At 31.3% G+C, this 26,752-nt stretch overlaps 2 protein-coding genes across 3 annotated transcripts in view; both read left to right on the top strand.

Annotated features, from left to right (window-relative positions):
* The window catches only part of ftz-f1 (ftz transcription factor 1), a 109,974-nt gene extending 105,999 nt beyond the window's left edge, over positions 1-3,975 (top strand). For both annotated transcript variants that reach the window (XM_077446365.1, XM_077446366.1), the window contains 4 exons: positions 1,574-1,832; positions 1,960-2,060; positions 2,543-2,695; positions 2,951-3,975. In XM_077446365.1, coding sequence (XP_077302491.1) covers positions 1,574-1,832; positions 1,960-2,060; positions 2,543-2,689 — 507 coding nt within the window. In that variant the 3' untranslated portion in view covers positions 2,690-2,695; positions 2,951-3,975. The remainder of the gene's footprint in view (positions 1-1,573; positions 1,833-1,959; positions 2,061-2,542; positions 2,696-2,950) is intronic.
* A 15,987-nt stretch (positions 3,976-19,962) lies between these two features.
* whd (carnitine O-palmitoyltransferase whd) overlaps positions 19,963-26,752 on the top strand; it is a 38,509-nt gene continuing 31,719 nt past the window's right edge. The window contains exon 1 of the mRNA XM_077445043.1: positions 19,963-20,083. The gene's annotated coding sequence lies outside the window, so the exon portion shown is untranslated. The remainder of the gene's footprint in view (positions 20,084-26,752) is intronic.

Below are 26,752 nucleotides of genomic sequence, written 5' to 3'. Positions count from 1 at the left end.
ACTTACGATTGCGTTGCGAAATCGCCACATTTTAGCCATCACCGTTCAGATTATCGTGCTGACACGCTTTTTTTGTTATTTACAACAGAGGCCAATGCTGACTTTTTAGAATGATTTTTAAATAATAAAAAAAAACACCAAGTTTTATATTATATTTGTCACAATTATATGTTTCCTTATATTGGATAGCATATTTCCAGTCATAGCTAAAACTATTTACTTCTTTAATACTTCAATTCTTATAAAAAAAGTTTAAAAAAAAAAACACCTGAAATGTACCTCTGGGCTTAGACACTAGGATGGAAGCATTATATTTCAAGTCTTTTGAAATACGTAGTTCTTTAATTCTTATAAGAAATGCAACACCGAATTGGAAATATTTCAAGTTCTTATTAGAAGTCAAGTTAAGAATGGTTAAAATTTAAGGAAATGGTGGTTTGGATTATAGTATTGGTAGTACTCGACGAGTGTGAACAAAGGAAACGCTTTGGTATTTGCTGTCCAGCTGGCTGGCGCATGTGCGTGTAATCAATCGAGCAGCATGTCTGTGGGAATTGTGTCGATGGCGTAGTGTTGCGCCACCTCCTGATCTTCAACTTTCTCTATCCGAGTTCATTATCAGCGTCAGTCGGTTGAGGTCTCTCTCTCTTTCTCCTCGACACTATTACGCCAGATGAAGTAACAAAAGCAAACACTCGACCTCGACCACTTTCACTCGCCTCGTGTTGCTCGGTTGCCGACATCCGCTCTCTCCGTTTATCCACTGTCGTGATTCGAGGGCTAACGCCTTGGTCTTCCTAGTCGCCGAGGATTCACCTCGTTCTTCGCCTACCAAACCCAAAACTTTCAGAAAGTCGTCTCTCAGCATAATATTACACTCACCTCTCAGCTAATATTGCTCATTTTTTTCGATCCAGTGCTACATCTCAAATGTTTCAAATCTTCCGAAACCTGCTGCTAATATATGTATATGGTATCCGAACTGAAATAAAGTTGTATTTGGGAGTTTGAAGGTTCCCTCTTCTTTTTATCGAAAATACGTAAGAAGCAGCGTGGGTACTCTTGACACGCTAACAATGACCCACTGAGCTAACTGGGTCAACGCTGATCGCCTCTGGAGAAAGTTATAGAAATTATGTGAGCTGTGCGTTCACTGTAATAGGCTGACATAACCGGCACTGATTGAGTCTCTATTTTAAATTGGTCACTTTCATCCGAGTTACGATGCTATCATGTGCTACTTCTTGCACCGAATTCTTCTACTCTATGATCTTGGGACATTTTCAACTATTTTTATATGAACTTTTAAATTAACGTTAAAAGACAGATCAACTGTTTTATAAGATGTTCTCTCATACGCATATTTCGGCATAAAATAATAGAGAAATTTATTTATTGTTATTCTGCTTACAACACAGTTCAAAGGTTCGCGAGATTGAGGATGATGCTAGAATTTGTTTTTGCACACGTGTTACCTTATTTGCTTTGTACGTTTTGGCAATTGTGATTATTTTATGTGCAATCGAAGCAGCATTCGTTTGTTTGTTTGAAACTAACGTTCGATTTTGTCCAGGTGGATGATCAGATGAAACTTCTTCAACACTCTTGGTCAGATATGCTAGTATTGGATCACCTGCATCAGCGCATGCACAACGGATTGCCGGATGAGACGACGCTACACAACGGTCAGAAATTCGACCTATTATGTTTGGGACTGCTGGGCTTGCCGTCCATAGCGGAATACTTCAACGAACTTCAAACCAAACTAGCCGACCTCAAATTTGATGTGTCTGAATATATATGCGTCAAATTTCTATTATTACTTAACCCAGGTATGATATTCACGTTGATTTGTTGTCTTAAATATTGTATGTGAATTTGTCATTTTCTAAATGATTAAAGAGTCGAGGGTTTCGTTCAGTGCATTTGCTTTGACATTGTTCAATTTTTGATTTTCAGAAGTGAGAGGTATCACCAACAAAAAATGTGTTCAGGAAGGATATGAAACCGTTCAAACTGCGCTTCTTGACTACACACTTACGTGTTATCCTAATATACAGGTAATTACTATTTTTCTACATTTATCCTGATTAATCGTATAATATTGAATTTGCCAGATACATTTTTAATGTAAGTAAAGACTTCAGATTTGAAAAATTATGTCAATACGAAAAGCGCTCGACAAATACAGTGCATGAATTTATTTCAATGGTTTTGTTTAATTTTAAATTCTACATTAAAATATAAAGAATTAACGTAATCTTAACGTGTTTTTCATTTTGTCTATAGAAGAGTCTTTCTCAGTTCAGTTGATTGGTTACTTTTTTTTTTTATTAATATGTTTTTATCGAAATTATAACCGACTCATATTATTGAATATATGCCAATTTCGTCTATTGATTATTAAAATTCAAATCAAATTTTGTTTGTGTTTATTCATTGTATTTTTGATATGTTTGTAGAATAATCTAAAATATGTACAATTCAATGCGTTTTTACTTGAGTAATAATGATATTAATTTGTTATTTGTATTGATTTCAGGATAAATTTGGTAGGCTGGTAGTTTTGGTACCAGAAATTCATGCCTTAGCAGCTCGAGGTGAAGAACATTTATACGGAAGACATTGTGCTGGACAAGCGCCGACGCAAACGCTTCTTATGGAAATGTTACACGCAAAACGAAAATGAACTTAAGTATGTATCTCTTCAGTGTTAATATAGACATTCATCCATTATTCGCTAAAAAGAAAAAAAGAGATTTATTTTATTAATTAAGAAATGGTAACGGATGAATTTCGACATTCTTCCGAGTGCTTAAAATTGAAATTTGAGAACTAATTTTTTTTCTTGAAAGATTGTATTCACAAATTCAAAACTATTATTATATTCGTGTTGTATTATATTGTATTGCATAATTTTATATTTATTTTCACTTTTATTTACTTCCAGATCTTTTCAAGTTTAAAAATAGTATAAATAAATTAATAATAATCATGCTGAAATTGGAGTGTCTACTTAAAAAATATAGTGTTGTTAAATTTTATTGTTATGTGAATGGATCTCTGATTAAAAAAAAAACTCTAAAATCATTCTAAATAATAAAAAAACTGTATTACAACTTTTGAAACGAACAATGAGTGGTATTAAACATTTTGTGTTACTATATTATTGTTGAATAGAGTGACAATTTGTGTATAATTGTGTTAGGGTACATTATTTGTAATAAAAATGAATGTTGTCTTACCATATAAACCACCAAAAAAAGATTTTGTTTTTGTGTACAATACGTTACCATTTGTCTCTGAATTCAGTGCCACTCTCGACTTCTTCAACGAAGGCTGTCAGAATTTCTTTTTATTATCTATCGTCTCTCAGTTAGATCAATTTTTAACCTTTTTTTTTTGGTTTGTCTTGTTTTACGTTCATGCGAAGCGAATGGTACACTCGGCACAGGTGATGCAAAAATGTCTTAGAAATACAAGCTAAGTATGAATACAAACTAACCGGTGGCCATTTATTGGTAATATATGAGAAGTGGGAATTGATGTAGGATAGGGAAAACGTTTGTGAATATTGTACCTAATTGAGATGCCTTCATATTGAGTACAAAAGCTGGAATTTAGAAGAGTGTTATGATGGTTGGTGCTGGTAAAGGACAATTTGCGATTGTGACATCCTCTACACGTCATCAATTACATTGCATATGTATATTGATTAATTTATATAAGCAAGTGTATGTGTGTCGCTAACCTGCTATATTTCATATATATGTATATTATGAAACTTTAATACATTTTGTAAATGTGTATATGTACATGTATATAATATTTGTGTTGTTACTGAAAACTCTGTACATCGGTAAATCGCAAACAGAACTTTGCAATGACTTACAATGCATATGCAATTTACCAGAAAATATTTGATCTTACAGTTGTATTCATGTATATATACATATATTAAAAAAATTCTATTTCGAATATAAAACTATTTTTTATGCAAATACACACATATATATATATATATATATATATATATATATATATATATATATATATATATATATATATATATATATATATATATATATATATATATATATCTTAACTATATTTCAAACACACACTCTTACACACATACACATACATATGTACATCACACGTGTATTTAAATATATACATATTTATTATAGTCAATTTAAAAAAAAATTATTGCATAATTTTTTTTTTCGAATCCTAATATTCAATTGGCATAATTCGCTTAAAGTAACAGAGTCTGCACTTTCTTTATCATAATAAAATTTATACCTCAAATTAGTATGGATATTTCATCACTTGTCTGAATTTCTGTTTGAATTGGACCGGTAAATAAGTTCACAACTTGACTTTTAAAAAGGTTTGAATGATTATTTTCTTAAATTTATTTTAATTTTTACTCCACACTTTGATATTTTCGATGTTAAATTTAGCATAATTATTAAATTGAACGACTCTTGATTGTTGAACAGATTTTAAACATGAATTAAGGCAGTTGATTAAATAACATGCACTTCCTTTGGGTTCCAAAAAACTGAAAATGTTCAATATGCAATTTTAGGTTCTTGTTTCACCTGAGTGTGAAATAAACGAGTGCTAAAATTTGCCATTTAAACTGTCAAATCTAGTACAATAAATGCGTTAAAATGAAAAAATACAAAAAGGATTAAATAATATATATTTATGTAATTTGAGATCATTAGTTTTAATTTTACCACCGAAACTCATAAAAGTATAATAAATATTTTTTTATGTATGTAATTTGAAGTTTGAAAAAATTTGAAAGTTATTTTCATATATTTATAAATATTTTGTAAATGCACATACATATATATTATATATACCAAATTTTAATAAGTGCCTTTTTAATTTTGAGTTTTCGAATAGCTCTTTAAAATGATTTGAAAAAACACAAAAATTTCACAGCTCCTCCTTTGATGATATTCCACTACAATTTGTGTTTAAATTTGTAAATGGATCTTCGCATGTACCTTCACTATAGTTCTAATATGTATACACACATATATATTTTTAGAAATAACAATACACGTTGTAGATGGATGCCACATCGAATCACTTTGATATATTGCGTTAAAGATGAAAAAAGTTAATGTTTAAAAATTGAGTTTAAAGTTTATGAGAGAAATATATTTTTAAAAAAGGTTGAAGATATGTAGAAGTCTATGTGTATGTATTATATATACATACTCACAAAGTATATATGCGCATATATATATTTATATGTATATATATGCCCAAATACACTCACAGGTGTATAAATTTTATTTTTAATTATGGATATATGACATAGTAATATTTTTAGAAAAGTTAATTATCCGTAAAATTTATGCAAAATCAAAGTTTATGTAAGTTCTATTTATGTATCGATGTAAAGTAAAATAATTAAAAAAAAATAACATAATGTTGTGTTAAGTAAAAAAACGATGGACCACAATATCTTTGTTCGAATACGGTTTAGTTGTTGTTTTTGTTTTTTTTTCTTTTATTATTATATATTAGATTAATTCGTCTGAATAATAGCGCGTGATAAGTAACGTCCTTTTGCTATTTATTTTTGTAAGTTTTTTTATAGGGAGCAGAATGATGGAGTTACATTCCAACTGGGATTTAAGGGCATATTATACTTTAAGTATGTTTTTTTTTTCGCTAACGCCATTTCTACTAAATTTATGTACACTTTCAGTTACAATTTATTGCTTTATTTGTATATGTTACTACGAATCCGTGAATTTGCCACGAAACTACACGTAATCGGCAAAAAATTGTCGAATTCGTGAAAAATGCAAGGAAGATAATTTAATTTTTAACGTGATTTCTTGCTAAAAATTAATCAAAATTTACAAAAAAATAGCTATTATTTAAGAATTTAAACATCAGTCATGTGAGATAATCGAAACCTATGCAAGTACTCATATAATACATAATATTATATAAATCAAACTAAATTTAATATCCTTATTTGACAATTGGATACAATATAACACGCTGTCGATTGCGTGTGATCATTAACCGCTTAGCTGCCCAAAGCGCCTTAAGGCGCAAATAGCCGTATCTATTACACGCTCTGCGCGTCGGCTGGGCGTCTAAGCGGTTAAAGAATTTGTCGAATACGTGAATTAACTACAATGGTCTTGAATTTTTCATGAATACGGCAATTTTTTTTCGATTACGCGTAATTGGCAATTTCACAGATTTGGCGTAACACATATATGTTCTAAATAATAAATAGAATCGAATAATATATACCAAACATTCCAACCAGTGGAACCAGAGCCATTTTTTTTTACTTTCATTAGACAATTTCATTGCCTTCATTTTATTTAAATTTAAGTCTACACTCTCATATAAACGCACACATATACACACACACACATTCAATGATACAACAGGGGCAGGTAGATGTATACTTATTAATTGAAATTTCAAATAAATAAAGAGTTTCATCATTTGATTTAAAAAAAAAGTTTAGTCAAATATCTCATTTTTTGACAGTATGAAAATTCATATAAATAAAAAACAGCTTTCCTTATGTTTTTAGAAAAATTTTTCAGCATAAAACTTATTTAAATATGTAAAATGTGAGGCGAAATGTACATACAGACTATTTATACAAACACACACACGTACACATACATTTTCGTATTAATGTACAAGTTAATTAAGTTGTTTTTTTTTTTTAATTATAGTAAGTTGCGCAATAAAAATGCATAAGAGCAAAGGTTTTGTGGTTTTGTCTTACTACCTAATTGTGTTATTGTTTAATAGCTGTACGTTAGATTTAACTAGTTTGTAAATGAAAAATGAAACCAGTGTTTAACAAAAATCTAAATGGTTATTATGAGCACACCTTGATGTATCCTTTTTTTTTATTATTTTTCGTTTAAATTTTGTGTTCATTTAAAACTGCGTGGATATATGCTTTTGCATTGTAAATAGATGTTCGGAGTGAAATATGTTGTCTTGCATTATCCAATATAAATTTGCACAACGTTTTTTAAAACATTAAAATTGATATGTAATCTAATGAAACAAACAAAAAATGTTCGTTTCCTTTAATTCAGATTCACGATTCGAACTAATTTCGCCGCGAAATGGACATAATTGGTCTTAAAGATATTGGTGTTCATTAATATTATGAAACTAGCATAGTATTATGTTGAGAAGTATTGCATAATTATTCTATTTTCTTCATAACATTTCACCGTTCATATTCGGCGAGTGCTTATTGTTGTTGTTTAATGTAATAGATGTGATTTAGACAATGTTTAAATCGAAAATGCAAACGAAATACCCAACAACGATTCACCGTGTATGATATATAAATGTGACAGCAAAACCCCCTTATTTTGAAATTCAGCCTCAGTAAAATTTTCACTTTAATTGTTTTACCAAAGACTTTCTATCGATTTAAAAATGTTCATTTTATCTGTATATATTCACAGTTTTAAAGTACACTTTATTCAAACGACTTTTACATCATCTTTATTATATATGTATATAACGTCCAATCATTGTCATTACTTCTACTCAAACATAATGGAAACACCCTTTGACACTAGAAGCTATTTGCAGCTCATAAATTAAATTTAAAAAAATATTTAATTGTAAAACAATGCATGTGTGATGTATTTACTTAAGAATTAGATTTTATAACCGTAAATAAATATCTATGTAAAATTAGTAACCGTTTTCTAGTGTGAAAGAGTAAAGTGAATTTCAATCTAAGTGGGTTTTTGGACAATTAATGATTTAATTATTATTTTCAAATTACGCTATGAAGAACAGTTTCTTCAGTGTAAAATGAATGTATAACTATAGTTCTCACTTGTGTGAATGTTGTCTCAAAATGAAAGTTGATGTATGTTTAATGTATATGAGCGCGTGTACGCGCATATTTGTGTGTATGTGTGTGTGTGTGTATGTATGTGAAAATGATATAAAAAGTGATCATCATTTGTTCTATCTACCTATATATATGTATGCATACGTATATTCTGTAAAATTGAGAAACCGAAACCAATATATTTATAATTTTTTTTAACATATGTGACCATGATGTATAGAATAAAGTATATAATTCAATCTTACAGTGTTAATTTCATTTTAAATTCCCGTTTATAAATGTGTTAAAAACTTAACCTTTATTAAAAAAATATATAGAAAAATATACCGTGGACCAATACTTTGCCGTCTACAATCTACGTAAGTATAAATTTAATGAAAGGAACTATATATTTATTCTTGAATTGGGCTGTGGAGTCACTTCAAAATTTACCAACTCCCACTCTGACTTCTGCCTTATGCTTTGACTCCGACTCCGACTTGAACAATTTTTGTATGTAAGATCGACTTTTCTTGCCAACGTATTAAATTACACTGAGCAACAAAAAAAATTACCAGAGCGGAGACTAACCAATCTTTACTAAATTTGACCCACTGAATTCGAATATGATATTGATTTTTGTTGGTGGGTGATCGTTTACGAGATATAAGCGTTTAAAAAAATGTGCGATTTTTACAGTTTTTTGGTTTTTGCGGTCTTAAGCTTAAAATCTAGTATTGCTGTGCTCAAAGTGAGTATTGGAATCAATAGTTAGATTTTTTTCCTATTGATTGTGATATTTCATTGCTTTAAAATACTTTTAATTAATACTTATAATAAAATAAACGTTAAAAGTAAATTATTTAACTATCTACAATATTTTGAAAAGGACCAGTCTTTTTTTAACTCTTAATAATCTTCGTGTTGTGCCATGTCTGTGTTCGTACATAGGCGACTACCAGGATCAGACATTATTGGCAATCTGTGCGAACTCTTTTTTTATATTGGGCAAGCTGAAAGAATTTTTCGAGATCCATCCATGTTTTGATGTTCCAGAGCCAAGAGAGCCTCTTTCTTCCAATCCACAATTTTCCCTCTGCTTTCCTTCCATTAATATTGGTAGACGGCCATACTTGAGGATACGAATCACTAGCTTTCAGTGGTTTACGGTACCCAGAAGCTCTTTATTTTCGTGAAGCAGCTGGAGGACAGTTTCATTCTTCACAAGGACAGTTTCATATGTAGCTGAATCAAACCGAGCTATTTCATAAGTGACTGCCGAGATTTTGTTACAGCCGTATTCTTATCAACTGCACCTTTTGTATAGTGTAACAATCGATGAAACTTTCGAAGAATCTATTATGCGCAAATCTTTTATGGGTATGTTCTATAGCAGGCCTGGGCAAACCGCGGCCCCCCGAGTATTTTGGTACGGCCCGCGAGCAAAATTAAAAAAAGTTTATTTTCTTCTGATCTAAAAAAATTTTGTTGATTTGTTAAATGGTTTATCGTTTCTGACATAAGATAGAATTCAATTTTGGGCCAAACTAGAATACAAACTTTAATAAGCAATTATCATCAATATTAGAATCGATCACATGGTACTCGATAGCTCTCGACGAAAGTAATGATCGAAAAGATACCGCACAGCTATCAATTTTCATACGCGGATGTAACTCTAAATTTGAAATTATTGAAGAGCTTTTGTCATTGGAATCACTTAAAGATCAAACAACAAGAGCTGATATTTTTGAAAAAGTTGTTAATTGCTTAATAAAATAACAACTGACAGAACACCAAAATTGACGGGTAAAAATATTGGACCATTAAAGAAAATCCAGGATGAATTTGCGAAAATTGTCTTGATTACAATTAAATTATAATTCATTGTATTATACATCAACAAGTATTGTGCAAAAATGTGTTAAAAGTTGAACATGTGACATCTTGTATTATTAAACTTGTAAATTTAATACGATCGAGTGGCTTGAAACACAGACAATTCATTGCTTTTCTTCAAGTTATTGAATCTGAGTTCACAGATATTATTTATCATTATCATATTCGATGGCTTAGTCTAGGAAAAGTACTTCAGCGAGTATGGGATACAAAAGAAGAAATCGTTCTATTTTTAGAAATCAAAAATATTATCGACTTCCCCGAATTAACTGATAATGACTGGCTGTGTGATTTTGCATTTACTTTGGACATCTTGACACATTTAAATACTTTCATCAAAGTGTTCCAAGGGGAAAATTTATATGTCCATGATATGGTGAAAAGTTTGAATGCAATTAAATTAAAACTTCGACTGTTTCTTCATCATTTATTGATTAAACGGGTAGACCACTTTTCAACCATAAAATTGCTGAAGATACCAGAAAATAAATTTGAAGAATATGCTGAAATTATCAACGATTTAAGTGGTGAGTTTTCATGAAGATTTGGCGACTTCCGAAAAATCGAGATAGACTTGGCAATTATACGAGATCAATTGCAATATATATTTATAGCGTATCGACGGAGTTATAAATTAAGATTATATATTTATAGTGGGATGCTGATATAAGGGAATTACACCGTCATGAAGAAATTTGCAAATTTTACAACGCCCTTAATACGGATAAATTCGACAAACTTAGAGATTTTGCTCAAAAAATGTTGGTGGTTTTTTGATCAACCTAAATATGTAAACAAACATTTTCAATCATGAATATCAATAAAAATTCTCAACAATCAAGCATCACAGATGAAAATTTACAAGCAATTTTTAAGAATTTCAACTACAAAATTTTCTCCTGAAATTAAAAAACTGTAAAAATTTAAAACAGTTTCATTCGTCAAATTAAATTGTTTTGTATGAAATTTAAAAAAAAATTATGCTTTAATTTCTTTCACGATAATAATGTATATCTAAAAATAGTATTTTACTTGCGGCCCGCCGCTTATTTTTAATTTCTAATGTGGTCCTTCAGTTAATCTATAGCAAGCTCTTCACTGAATAGAAGGTTCAGTTATTTTAGCCATACGGGGAATTGAAAAGATACACCGCTGACACCGACTTTCAACAATTACTAGAGATTTTTTGATTAATCATTATTGACTTTGCTAAACGAAAAGTTACATTTGTTAACCATTTGAATTTAAAAAAAATACGAATCTTGTGTCGGTGCTTAGAACCTACAAATTTTAGCCTTGATTGGGCTCCTGTTTTATTAGTTTGTGTTGTTTTATGATAAAATTTTCATAATAAAAATCGAGTAATTATATGTACATATGCATATTATACACGTGTATAAAATATAATGTATAAAATTATACTTTGTAATAAAAAAGTTATTTTATTTCATAATTTTTCACTGTATTTATGTATATAATATAATTTTTTTAAAACAATATGTAAGATTCATTAAATGAATGAATTTTTGTTTTATACTGGCAATATTAAAATATGATATTATATTATATTATAATTGGCAATATTATAATATTGAATTATATAAGTGACAAGAAATTGATATGATAGGTGCTGCAGACACACTAACACTTGCCAGTTAATAAACTTACTAAATTTGTTGCTGATATTTTAAAATATAATATAGAATATAATATATTTAAAACTACTACTCAGATTTTTAAGATCTCACAAAAATCAAATCCAATTATTATGAATTATCACATTGATGCTCAAAATATCTATCATATTTATAATAAGTTTTGTTTATACATAAAAGTGGATTGCCATCATTTAATTAATACATTTTTATCGTTGCAAGAGTATAATATAGGAAAACTAAAATTTTCATGTTTATTTCAAATTTAAATTTTACGATCTAAAGATACGAAACTGTGATTGAAAAAAATTGATTGAGTGTTCGGATTAATTTAATAAAAACAATACATTCAGATGTAACATTGCAATCGAAAATGAGTTCAAGATTATTCGATAGCACTATCAATACTGATAGCATCTTTATGTTATTTAGAAAACACAGCTCAAATCACAAATTCCAAAAATTGTTTAGATACGTTTGTATTTCAAAGGCTCATTAATTTTTAAATAATAAGATTGGAACGGTCAAGCTTAATCTGGATATTAAATTAATGTTTGGAAGATTCACTCCAAAAATCTAATTGGCAAATACAATAAATACTCCGTCACAGTTCATATTGGAATTATCAAAATTCATTTTATCTTCGACAACATATTTACATAAGATACTTGTATAAAACATTCAAGCATACTGACTGTGGCTTCTAAATATTAATATGTAGTAATTTCTTAGGCACATCTTGATATTTTTGAATTTTTCAAATTTCAATATTCTACCTTCTTGTCTTGAACTAATTTGGTTTACATTTTTGAAGAAATAAATAGCATCACATCTATCGTATGAACCAAGTGAGGTTTGAAACGTGTTGTGGTGAACCTACAAACCTCTACTATGATAATAAACAACGGATAGCCAATCTTCAATCATTTAATAAAGCGAGCGATCAATTTATTTTAGGATAAATTCTAGTTACAAAAATATCTATTTATATTTATTAATTGATCTATTTGTGAGTTTGAACCAGGGTTGCCAGACGTCCCTATTTGAGTGGGACTGTCCCGAGTTCAACAGACAAATCCCGAGTCTCACATTACCTCTGAAAATCTCAACTTAACAAAGTTTTTATATGTACAAAAATGTACGTATATAGTTAGAGGCTCGCTTAATTTTTGTACAGAAATGGTTCGACTTCAAAAGTAACCAATTTCAATCATAAGTTTTGTCCTTAAAATCAAACATGAAAATCGAATTTTCGTCAATTGAAGAATTAACAAAACAATATTACTTGCGATATTGACCTTCTATACGAAGATGTCTGTTTATTTAACAAATTTTCACTGAATATGGCTAAAGTAAATTCGAAGAAAACAATATGTGAGAAATGGATAACATTTTTAAAGATCATTCCGCTGGCATTAATTTGTATGAAATTGTGGCCCATATCCTCTCAATTCCACATTCCAATGCAATTTTCGAAAGAATGAGTGCAGCCTGGAGAAAGGAGAGAAACAGATTATTATCAAAAACCGCAGAAGCTGAATTAATGATGAAATAAAATTTCGATAACGATAAAATTGTGATGACTTTAGAAAAATTTTATAGAGCAAAGATGGCGAACATATTTTGAAACAAATAAAAGCTCGGAAAAATACTTTCAAGAAAACAGCTGTATACACATGTATGTCCGTTTTATATACGTATAGCATAATTTTATTAAAATATGTATTTTTTCCTTATTTCTTAAACATTTTTTTTTGATCGATCGAAATGGTGAATGTCCTGATCTGTGATTTTGGAAATCTGGCAACCCTGGTTTGGACACACATTTGTAGCTTGACTTGTTTATTATAGACATCATATGTAGCAGCTCTGCAAGATTTTCTTTCGTGAGTTAGTTGTCTACAGTGGTTTGATTTGATAGATATCATTGATAGATAGAATGTTGGAAACCGAAATACAAAAAATATGCTTCCATTCTTCTCTGTTCTGAGCAACACCCATCCATCTAACCCACATATTTCTCATTTCGTCCAGCCATCTCATTTGTAACCTTTCTTGTATCATTTTATTATATTTCGAGTATCATTTTTGTCTATTATTTTCACCTTTCACCTCTCGCCTATTATTGTCACATGACCCAATACCCGTTTAATCTATTTCGTTGCCTCTTTTTAGAAGTAAACTGAACACACATTGTTCGAATTCAATCGGTTTTTAAACTCTTCGAGGAAGTAAAACGTTTATAAAAATAAATGGACTTTAAATGAGCGTTGCTTTGGAAAACTCTGAAAATAGAATAAATATTGTGAATAAGCAATGGTGATAATAATTAACCTAATTATATTTACAGTGATAAATGGCGATGCTTACTGATTTTTAATTGTAACAGTGCCCTCTTTAACTTTATTTGTACTTAACAGCTGCTTTGTTACTTACATAATATTTCAGTGCTATTCTAAAAGTTTCATGGATCGCATATCTTTTTGACATACCTCTTCTTACTTCGCCTTTCGATTACTATTATTTTAATCTATATTTAAAATTAACGGCTCTTACTTAATATTCGACTATTCAATAAGAAAATTATTCGAGCAATCTTATCACGAGGTCAACAATTCACATCAATCGGTATTAACAACTATTATCAATTTATTGGGCAATTATGCAACAGATATATATTTTACATCGAATTGTGCAAAACGAGGCTTGTTCAGTTACGCCAATATAATCTTATCTATTATCAATAAGCTTAAAATACAATAACTATAAAATGGGACAAATTTTTGAACGTAGTTGTTCCAGATGGAACTAACCCAAATATGTAACTTTTTGACATCTGCAACTTTCATGAAACTTTTTGTACAACATAAATTCAAAATTGTGAAATTTAATATTAATAAATAATAGAATTTATTGTTGATGCTGATTCAACTAATAGAAAAACAATTGGCATGAACATTTTTTTTACGAATATTGCTGCAAATCAAATCAACAGCTTGCATTTTAACAGCTCGTTCGTTCACGTTTCAACTAGAACCTGTTCTAGAAACTAGCTTGATAAATAATGTGAAATTTTCAAGGAAACTCGTTATTTTTTATTTTATATACATATAATATGTACGTATAGGTTGCTGCATAAACATATTTCTAATAATTTTCAGATCCATGGATGTACATATACTTTATTTATTTATTTTATATACGGCCGCAAGGACCATTGAACAATAATACTAAAGAACATACATAATAATAATACATAGAACAATAAAACAAAAACAAAAAAACACAATATTGATATAAGAAAAGAAAAAATATGATTTTTAAAACTAGTTGAAGAAATAAATGAATTAATTAAAAAAATAAAATGAAATTCATTTAGCATTTGTATAAATTAGTAAAATGATACAACAATTTTTTTAAATTATTTTTACTAATATTAAAAAAATCAAATTGGCTAAATATACACATAAATATGTGTTATGCAAATGATACGTAAAACTCAAACTAAACACAATTTTATATATGTATTTATTCATGAATCCATGGATCATCGATTAAAAATCCTTGTATTACATATGTACATACATACATATTGATTTCACGTCATGAGAGAAATCTATGCATATAAACGTGTTTATTTTTTAATTCAATACGTTACATTTGTTTTATAAAATGTGGAGATCCCATGGATTGATGTTTCAAAGGCGGTGCGAATTAAAGTCTCCTGGAATAAACACATTGAGGCGTTGGCCAACTGTGACAACTGTAGCAAAGAAGAATAATAAAATGAAAATGTGAAAAATCAACGAAGGGAACATGAAGTAGTTCTTAGTTCTAGCAATTGTAGAACTTCATCTTCTAATCTGGGATTTCCAGAGGTCATTAGAAAAGTATATCTTTAGAAAAGCTACGATTTAGCTACATATGTAGTATGTACAGACCCACGACAGGAAGTTCTTACCACTAGCGTAAAACTCGTTTTTTGTCGATTTTGTTAAATTTTAGAACAGCAAATGAAACAAAATTTTTTATTATACACGCATAATATATTCATCAATAATATTTACAACAATAAACTGTAATTAACTTAATATTTAGTTGTTCCTCCCCTATTTGTTATAACAGCCCGAATTGATCTCTATGCATGACTGTATTGTTTTTTTGATTTTTGAATTATTTTTCCATGTATCTATTATTTTTTCTTTTAAATTATCTAAAGTAGTATTAGGGCTGTTTTATAAAAAATACTTTTTAATACCCCCAACAATTTTCAATCGGATTTAAATCCGGTGAATTACCTGGCTATAACAAAATTCGAATATTTTTTGTGGTCAGGTAGTTGTTAATTGTTTTGGCCGTGTGACATCTTGCATAAAAATGTAATTATGTGCATCCATCCCCTCTGATTCAAAATAAGGCAAAAATCCTTTCAAAAATATTTTTTTGTGTTGATCCTGCACCAATGTACGGGTCCAGCCCCTTATGGGTCCAGCCCCTTTTCCGCTAATAACGGACCACACCATACAGATGCATTATATTTTGTTGTTTGAATGATGCATTCGTCGCTCAGCTTCTCGGAAGGTCGTCTTCTGATGTATTGGACAACATCTGTCATTGTCCTTAGAATTGTTTCGTCAGAGAAACAAACCTAAAATGAATGAAAAATTAGTACATAGGAGGTTATCAAGTATTTTTTAGTTTAATATTAATATTTAAACAATACCTTGTTCCAATCATCAACAGTTCATTGCTGATGTTCCTGAGCTTTTTTTTCATCGTTGGTGTCAATTTTGGCTTTTTTATTGGAGTTCGGCTCTTGACGTTAACTTCACAGAATCTACGTTGCATCGTCCTTGTGGAAATATCGATACCCTCTTGGTTCAGAATAGCTTGAATGCCTTTATTAGGCACCTTACGGTTCTCCAAAGCTATGGTAATGATTTTTCGATCCGTTCGCGGTGTGGTTTTTCGTTTTCTCCCACATTTGTCGTATAATGTAGCAGTTGGAGAAACTCCCGATTGCACCAATAGTGCAATATGGGCTACCGTAGGGTGAGAAACATGAAATTTTTTGCAATTTGTCTGTAACTACATGTCTTTTCACTAATAAGCCTTGCAATGGCCACTTTCACATCTTCTGAAATGGTTTTTTTGGAGCCATTTCAAAAAAAAAGTTTTTTATTAAAAAATCAAAAAATATATTGAAGCGAAGGTAAAAACACAATAAATTATACACAATAATATTAATTTACAACTTATATTTAAAATATTTAAAAATAATTAAATCTTAAGTCTATTTTTAAGTCAATAATTCTTAATTTACGCAGCATGTTAACAGGGCGAAAACTGACCGTGAACTGATTCTTTGTTTCTTTCATCCCCAGTTTCAAAAATTTCGGTTTTTTTCACCACCACATGTGGGTTGCTATTCAACCTATCTACCAGTGTTAAAATAAATAAGTGTTTCCCACATGTTTGTCAAATTTTTCACAAGTTTCGCAAATTACGCTAGTTGTGAGAACCTGTCATGGGTCTGTATATGGTGATTTAACAAATCAATCGTGCATGTGACCCAACCTAAACCTTTCCAATCATTTTTTTACATCTCCCAAAATCATTTCAAAAACCAGTGCTTGCCAGTTTTTTTTATTTTTTCCATATTTCGACTTTCCATCAAGTCACTTCCCTTGCAGTGACACAGACCCGTGATTACTACCATATTATCTATCAGCCAATTGAATAGCTTTGCTCAAATTCGTGACAGTAAATGAATATGCTTTTTTTAAATCACTAATAGGATTGTTTTCAATTTCAAGCCAAATTAACCATGTACATTTTATACTATAAATTCGTCCGGAATTGTACCATAGCTTACCTTTAATCATTGAATGAACTGCATTAGAATACTTACAGTTAGAATTTAAACCAAATTACCATTTTGTAAAACCGCTATGGAAAAATAGTATGTATGTATTGTAGCGTAGGAAAAGAGGAGCCGCCATTTTAATTGGATTCCAGAATTATCTCCCACCTTAAGTGCAGTCGGGGGGCTAACAATGGAGACCCCCGAATTGACTTAGTGGTCGGTAACAGCACTCGGTCAGTTCCCACTAAAGTTCTCAGAACTAAGAGTGGGAATTGACACAATAGGTAAACAAACGTGTCGAGGCAGATTCAGTGAGCGACCTGCCCTTTATAAGCAGGTACTTAGGCCATATCAGATCATTCTGGAAGGACCACTGGCTGTCCGTGGATATCCTTAATCACCTAATAAATGCTGTGAAGCGCCTTTGGCCTTTCATTTGGATCCTCCACCTAGTGCCGGCCTTAAACCCAATGACGCCCTCGGGTAATTTTTTCTAAACACCCTTAGAAAAAAATTTCGCCTTTGGCACCCTAATCCAAAATTTTGTATGGCTTTTGGCGCTCTAATTTTAAATTTTAAAGCGCATTTGGCGTATCGAGCGGTGCTCTAATTTATTTGGCGCCCTCGGGCGCCGCCCAACCTAGCCCCCCCCTAAAACCGGCACTGCCTCCACCCACCCCTACGCAACACTAGGTTTAGAAGTGGTTAGTAAATGATCGAGATTTTAGTGACGTGCGTGAGATCACTTTTTGCGAATTAATCACCAAACCGTATATACATACGTACATATAGTCATTGGCTATGCAATAGCTGCTAGGCTTTTGTATTAAAATAATACGTTAAATCACATAGTACAATTATAATACTATCAGATCGTAACAAATAATAAAACTTAAATTTTGTCAGACGAAAAAGCGAAAGCAACTTAATATGAGGCTTGTAAAAAAACACCATAGAAGGCAGAAAGGTACTACGGCACTTTTTTTTTACTTAAGGTTTTTATGAAGACATTTGACAACAGGTTTCTGGAAATTTTGAGCAAAATATTTCAGAAATTCCATTGGATGTGCACCGCTCTTATAAACAATAGTAGGTGACGATAGAAATTATAATATATTATGTAGAAAATACAATTACTTTTGGAGTATGGAAGTGACTGCTGCTTTTGAAATTATCACACCTCTAGTAGAAATGTTTGAATTGTTAAGTTGACAGTTTCAGTTGGTACCACGTGTTGATTCGACCGACTCTCCAGCCCACTCGATCCTAACAATGAAACTAAAATTACAATCAATGTCCACGAATGCACAGTGGTAGCCATTCCTGGTCCGTTTTGGATATATGTATGTATGCAGGGATTTTTTCCTCATGTAACGCGGTAGAACGGCGTTTCGGCACCTTTTTATCTCAGCATTTTTATGTTTCAAACGAATATTCTAAATAAAATAATTTGAATAAACATAATTTTTGTCAATAAAAATCTTGACAAAAAGTGAGTTCCGGCACCATTTTTTTCAAAAAAAGCCCTGTATGTATGTATGTACGTTATTATAAATTGATAGTATTAATTACTGAGCGATTACGGTAATGCATCCTAAAAGTGGATAATAGTTGTTTTTCTTTGGATAATTTGTTGACACGACTCAATGATGGATCAAACAAACAACCGCTTCTTCTAATATAGTGAATGTTGATTAAATGACATGATAACCAAGTAAACATACCATTTATCAAATACAGATTCTGTAATATTATTTCTCGCCAACAATTCAAAAGCGTTGTAAATAATTTAAATTTCGCTAGAATATGATTTTGTCATAAAAAAAACTAAAACGGTTCGGTGATTACATCCCAAATGTGAATAGCTACCAGGATAATCGCCTGCCACTACTAAAATCGCTCGTGGGGGTCTCCTGTCACACAGGAAAATTGCCGTACAAAAAACGGCCCAAATATTGATCAAAACTGCTCAAATCTCGGAAAAAAAGCATTTGCTTATCAATATTTGGGCAGTTTTCTGTACGGCAATTTTCCTGTGCGCCGAATTTTTGTGCGACAGGAACCGCGCAAGCGATTTTCATAGCGGCGGTTATCCTGGTAGCGATTCACATTTGGGATGTAACCCGTTTACCCTGTAAAACATAATCAATGATCGATTCGATCGATTCATGATAAATCAATGATCAATATGTATTTCGTCGATACGTCGTATATATTTATGTTGGTAAACGGACTACTAGTCAAATGTGAACCGGTCACAGGACAACCGGTCGCTCTAGATCGGTCACACGTGATCACCCGTCACACTAAAACTGGTCACGAGAAAACTGGTCACACCCAAAAATTAAAAATTCGTTGAATTTTTGGGTGTGAACAGTTTTTTCGTGACCAATTTTCAGGTGTGACCAGTTTTAGTGTGACGGGTGATCACGTGTGACCGATCTAAAGCGACCGGTTCACATTTGACTAGTAATCGCCGAACCATTTATGTAGATTAAAAAGACTACATGTTTTTTTATAATATAATTTGGTCAAAACCCTTGACAAAGGGCGACGACTCTTGAATGGCGCATGACCTTGGACTTTGTCACGGATGTGCGCGCCGCGTTTTGAGCATCGCAGCTTACAGTTTGAGAAAGCATGGATGCAAGAAGCAGTACAGAGCCACAGCTATTCGACCAGTAGTCGGCGCTTGGTCGTCAGTGACAGTTCTTGTTATTGTTGTGTTCGCGCTCGTCGTCGTACATCCGTTTCCGGCCAACACAGCCGACAAACACTTAAAGACAGGTCAGTGCGTTGTTCCAAAATCCATCGAAAAAGCCTGGCACGTCAAATGGCTCTCGCAACGCCATTTTACATTGAATATCTCGCTAAAGTCGGTCACACGCACGCACGCACACAGTTGTGTGTGTAAATCTCGTACATATTTTCCAGGCCGCCGACCGGTGGAAAGTCGGCAGTGCTACCAGCCCACCTTTGAATTAAATTCCATCTCGACTTTTTGGTCAAGACTCTGCGTCTTTTCGGCCATCGCGAGAACTCGCCAGAAGAGCGGACGTTTCTTAATTGTGTCAAATTTGCCGCTTCTCATTATGTAACGTCATTGGGTCACTTTTTATGCGTTATCTGTTATTTCTGTTTTTTAGGTTATGTATACACAATGTTTTTCATTCGCAATCCCCCTTTCAGAGATTTATCGTCTGGTGCCTCCCCTTAATTTTCTATCCTGTCAAATTTAGGTGGAAGATATTTCAGGATTTTTTTATATTGTTCCAGTATCCGACAGGAGTCATATTGAATATTTATAACTTGAATGAATTTAAGTTTGTCTCATACACATAGATAGATATTTGTCATGTTGAGAAGTTTTTTTGGGAACAGTTTTTATTTCAAGTGGTTTCTCGTTAGCCCTTTAGAGCGAAGCTATTGGCAAAATTGGGAATGGACTACGATTGTGGTGGGTTAATTGGATTTTTAAACCTTGTCAATAATTCAGGTAAAGTTAGTCAAAATCTACAAAACCTGGAAGAAGAAAATCCAGATCTTGCAAGCAGCGATATGTATTCTCTCAATCATCGGAAAGTTTAAACAAATATTTCGATTTAGCTTAATCAGTGAGCTACCCTTTAACTATTTGATTTTAATTTATTCTAATTGGGATCTTCTGTGCACAGTTATAATTAGGGATAGGCGGTCAGGATGCTTTTGCCCAAAAAAGGGTTCACTATTGTCAATTTCTATTGTCAACTTTTTTTTTGATTTCTAGCTTTGTAGGACAATGGTAATTGACAATAGTTAACCCTTTTTCTTGGGAAATGGAAATTCCACCGTCGAAGACTAATTATAACTTATAACTAGACTGCGGATAGACCCCGTGCTTTTTCCAGGAATCGGGGCGGTTTAGCTCTATTTACAAAGCTAGAGTCCAAAAAAAAAACGTTCAGCGAACCTTTAACAATGCATTTACAACATTTGAACAATACGCGGCACCCTCTGGGTCCGGGCTTTAGTTATAACTAGAGGTAGGACCGGAAGCGCGCCGTCTATTGTTCCATTATTGTAAATGCTTTGTAAAAAAGGTTCGGCAAACTTTTAACAATGCATTTACAACATGTGAACAATGAACAGCGCGCTCTGGGTCCGCTCTTTAGTTATAACTAAGAGACGGATACTCCTTAAGGCAATCTCAAAATATAATAAACGTTCCAACAGTGTTGCAAGCATGAGAGTAAAAAAGGTTAAAAAGTTAAAGACTGGTTTGCACAATGTATTCCCTTGAACCCAAAGTTTTGTTTTTTTTTTTCAATCATTTATGTACGATAGTAATTCAATAGCTAAAACATTATGTTTTGAAATTACTGTAGAAGTATGTCCATTGAATGCACTGATAATTAAATTATTCTTTTTTGCGTTTGGCAACACTTAAATTTTGAAACAATGTTGTCGGTGTACATAAATTGCGATATACTACAAAAATCGCAATAAAAATTGTACAAATGTGGTAATCCGAATATTGTTCAATAGTCATGTGTGCTGTTATATACATACATAGGTGTGTATTCTCCTCCCATAATATTTGACCTACTTGTCATTATATTATACACAAGTTTTGCCTTTTTTATTTCAATTAAATTTATATAATTATTTTTAATTTTTTCTTTAGATTTTCTTTTTTAACTAAGAATTTTATATATGTAGGTTTTTCATTCTAAATTGACCTATTTTCATTTAAAATTGACCATTTTTCACTTCAAATTGAACTTTTTTCATTTCAAATTGACCCCATTTCAATTTTGATTTGAAATGGAACAGGTTTAATTTTAAATGAAAAAGAGTCAATTTGGAACGAAAAAACTGTAATCATCTTCAAAATATTAGTGTCAATGAACTTGATAATAAGTATGTGTAGTTATTTGCAATTCTACAAATAACTTGCAATTCATTGCATTACAATGTTGCATTATCAATAATTTTATAGCGTACAAACGCAAAACGGATTCTTATCATTTAAGAATAGAACAGCCAAGCTATGTAAATTGTACCGTAAATGGAAAAGCAATAAACAAGTGTTGCAATTAGTATTTTTCTACAAATGATTTTACTTCCATCCATGATCTTTTCATCATCCTACACAACGTTAAATATATGCATATAACAGTGCATATATATGTACATACACGTATAAGGAAAATTTTAATTGCAATTTTAATTTATGGCAAATGTGTCAACCCAAGCAGAGCTGGTTGCTTTAGCTATTATATGTAAATATGTATATGTATGTGCATAGTTAAGATTCCATTGTTTACTATTGTACATCGACATATATTTGATGTTTGTTGAGATTTCGTAATGATGGTTAGGTTAGGTCAGGTTAGTTTATCTATAATATGTTTCTATATATTTTCAGTTTTATCAATATTGTGTGGCAAAGGCCGAATTCAAATGATATTTGTCATTTTAAACTAACCTAAAATTGTGCACTTCACCGGTTACAATTGTTCGTCAGTATTTGTCACTTGAAGAAACATCGCTATCAATTAGTAGTTAACGGAACACCGTCGAGGGTGTAGGGGAAGACATGGTCAAGTTTGGGTCACCATCCTGTGAGGTTAGGACCATGTTGGTGGCCACTACTTTACTTCCTTCCCGGCCGTCGTATTAAATAGTGTGCATAAAATCACACCGTCGTTTTATTCCTTTTGCCCCATAAGGGTATAAAAGGTTCTGGGCAACGTCTCAGGCTGCGCAGCGGCTAATAACTGTTGTGTTTTTACAAGGCTCTTTTATTTATACCTATCGATAGCAGTATTGGACGCCAATGCTTGTTTTAATATTTGCATGCTATGGAAACTACTAAGTTATCAATTTATAAGTTGAAGTGTAAACCCAATGCGTCAAGTAGACCGCGTGTGGATCCATTAGCTCGATATTCTACTAGTTTCTTATATCAATGCTTTGATTTATACAGTAACACGTATAAGGCAATTATTCTGTTCGTGACTTGCTATTATACTTGTCGATTGTTGATTATTATTCAAAATTACTATGATCATTTATGAGTGTTTTCTGAGATCACGAGAATATTCTATTATCTTTGTACATAATGTATGTGTGTATGTATGTAGGGCTTAAAATAATAAATTGATTAATTTTTACCCTAATTTCATTATTCGATTATGTGTTACTGTAACCAATCGGCAAATATTTGATTACTCGGCGTCACCCAAGCCAAAATTAATTGTTTATGAATATCTTTCGTTTATTTGGTATAAATGTCTAGTAGGTATGTGTATTAAAATCTTCACGTGGTTAAAACGAGGGTTTACTGTAATGTAGTTTTCCACTTAATTTCTTTACGCAACCTAAATTTTTTTTGGCTTTTTCCCAATTTATCTATACGGGTTGTCAACTATTTTTTTAAACTAAAATCTCAATTGTCAAATTAAATTACAAATATGTAGGAAAATGTGTACGTATTTGTTTATTAATAAAATATCTATTTTGGAAATCAGTAATGGAAAAAAATTGTATCTATTTTTGTATTGGTATGTTATAGTAAATGCAAAATTATCCTTACTGGTCGAAGTCCATATGTATTTATACATACATACATGTTATACCTTGATAAGGAAATATTATACATACATACATATAATTTAGTTCAGAAGTAATTTTAATTAATTTATTTTATTTTATTTTTTATTCAATAAATCATGCACACTCGTCTTGCAGATCTATCCAATACGAGTTTACTATACAGATAAAGAAATATCAATACATAATTATTATATATTTTACATTAAACACGATATAAATGGCCAAGCATTTTAAGCATTATACAAAGGAAAAACGATCAACATCCACAGATACATTTATGGAGAAATTCGCGGCATTTATACAAATCAGCGAAAAATCAAGGTGCTAAATAACTCGAATTATGCAAGAGAGATAGGACAGGGATGCCAATTTGTCGGTAGCGTTTCAATGAAAATCAGATATATTGGCAAACTCTGATAGGAAACGATCGATTTGGAGTCCATATCCAAGGTCTGGCCAGCAGCAACCAGTGGGAATTGAACCCGTGACCACTTTGTTCGAAAGCATTATTGCTAACCACTATTAACCAGATTATATGTTAACCATGCTGCTGGTGAAATGTAAATTCGATAAAATATCTTTCATTTCAAAATGTAATAGTTTATAAGTAATGTAGCGATACATACGTATCATCTATGTACTACATAATTTTAAATATAAATGTTTGCTTGTCTGTTACACTGTTATACTTTCGTACAGTACTGTAACTTAGACCGCCAGAGCAACGCCATGCAATTCATACGTATATGTTATATAGGTATACAAATTGTGCTAAAGTACATTCGATGAATTATACGAAATTTTTCTCATGAATTTAACTTTATTATATAATCAAGAATGAGTAATCGTTAACTCCTCATATATTATATTTGTATGAGGGGTTAACGAACGTCATACAGCGTGTTGATTTACAGCATGTCGACCAAGTAATTAAATTAGTTCGTGATGATCCTGTGGGCATTCCCAATTTATTGGAATTATCATTATTTTTTGTTGTTCTTTAATTATGTATATTTCTTGTTTGTAAACAATACAAGTCAAAGGGGGAATAGGTTAAGGCCTTGTCGAAATTTACCGGTATATTACCGTATGTGCACATTTCTGTTGTTTTAAACATCATATGCATACGAAATTCTATTGTTTATCGAAATCATACGAATATGAATGCTCATTTTTGTCGGGACGGCGGTCCTGTAGTTATTTTTTGAATTTTTGTGGACTATCGCAACTAATTAATCTAAGTATATGTACCTATTTATTATACATATGTACACAAGTCAAGGTCTACAAAATTGACCATCAATATAGTTCATGGCAGAAGTACGAGAACAAGCATTTATCCATTTGGTTTGTTGTTGTTTTTTTGAGTTCATACGACTTTGACCGGTCTGAAAAAAATCTTCTTAAGATTATTTATAATGATTGTTCTTAGATCGTAATTTGATTCGTGTCATCCTGTGATGACTTATACGTAACAATTGTAATCACGGGCTTGAATTTAGTTTCTGGATTTTTATTCTCGTGTATACGTCCTTCGATCTATGAAAATTGTATATGTTTTTGTTTTTAAAACCAAAATGTAATAACTTCACATTTACATTACATATTATATTAAATATAATTAATCAAAGTTGAATATTTAATTCAAATATACATATGAACCGTTATATTTGAAAGTGGCATTAGTCCAATTTTCTTCATTTCAAGAAATATTTCGCAAAACATTGAAACATTAACAATTTGTGAATTAAATAGAAATAGTGTTCTTGAAACTGAAAATTGGACTTCCGCCACTTTCAAATATATCGGCTCATATTTCGATATTTAATTGAGTTTTTGTTAGTTAAAAGTTTGAAGTTTCCTCCTCTTTTTGCAAACTTATTATGAGCCTTATTCAGTTAGTTCCATGAAAATCGTACTTGTAAAATATTTTTTTTCTTGATTTTGAATCACTTCCACCCTTTAGTTTGTTTTGATATGTGAAGTAAGTTAATGTCTCCGACATGCAACTAGAGGAGTTAAATCATCAACGAACTCATTAGAAATTACATCGGAATCTTGTCAGATCAGAGCAATGACAGCTAGCTATACAAAGGCGGCTTTCTAACGATTCACCTAAACAGTGGTAAAAGTAATTTTTTTCACTCATTGTATATATGTTTAATTTTATCTGTTTGTACAATGTAGTACATATGTAGGTAGTTCTAGAGAATATGAAATTTGATATTTTTTAGTGAACTTGAAAGGTTTTTGTACCTAAACTAATTCTAATGAAAGCTATCGAGTGGTTATTTTTTGGTGTCTTTTTATTTTCAACTAATTCTTTTATTCCACTATTATAAAATAAGGGAAATTGAAGTCAAGCCAATTCACTCTTAAGGGATGAGTCTTTTGACTTTTAAATAAGATAAATATTTGATGAGACGAACTTTTAAATAAGAACAATCAAGTTGTTTATGTTACGTTTTCATTTACAGCAAAAGTGTAACTAATCCTGGATCCAATTTAAAAATATATGATTGGTCTTCTCATCATTGAAAATCTTCTAGATAGAAATTTTCATTCCTAATTTTAGTTTTTATCTCTTAAATAATTGGGCAAAAAACAAACGTCATTCGAAACTACACATGTAAGTCGATTGAGAAAAACCTTGACTTAGAACTGATGGGAGCTAATATATTTGAGTGGTTTTTGAATGATTCAATTTTAATTGTTTTTGTATGATTCAAAGTCCATACGAAAGTGTAGAAAGAGTGCAGTATTGAGTAAATGATGCAAGCAATTTGTTCATCGAAGTTGTTATCGCACTTGCACACGGAAAGCGGTTTGAGAAATACTAGATTCTACATAAATATTTAA

The sequence above is a fragment of the Arctopsyche grandis genome, chromosome 2 (assembly GCF_051622035.1).
Source record: "Arctopsyche grandis isolate Sample6627 chromosome 2, ASM5162203v2, whole genome shotgun sequence".
Lineage (NCBI taxonomy): Eukaryota > Metazoa > Arthropoda > Insecta > Trichoptera > Hydropsychidae > Arctopsyche > Arctopsyche grandis.
This window is presented reverse-complemented; position numbering and strand designations above follow the sequence as displayed.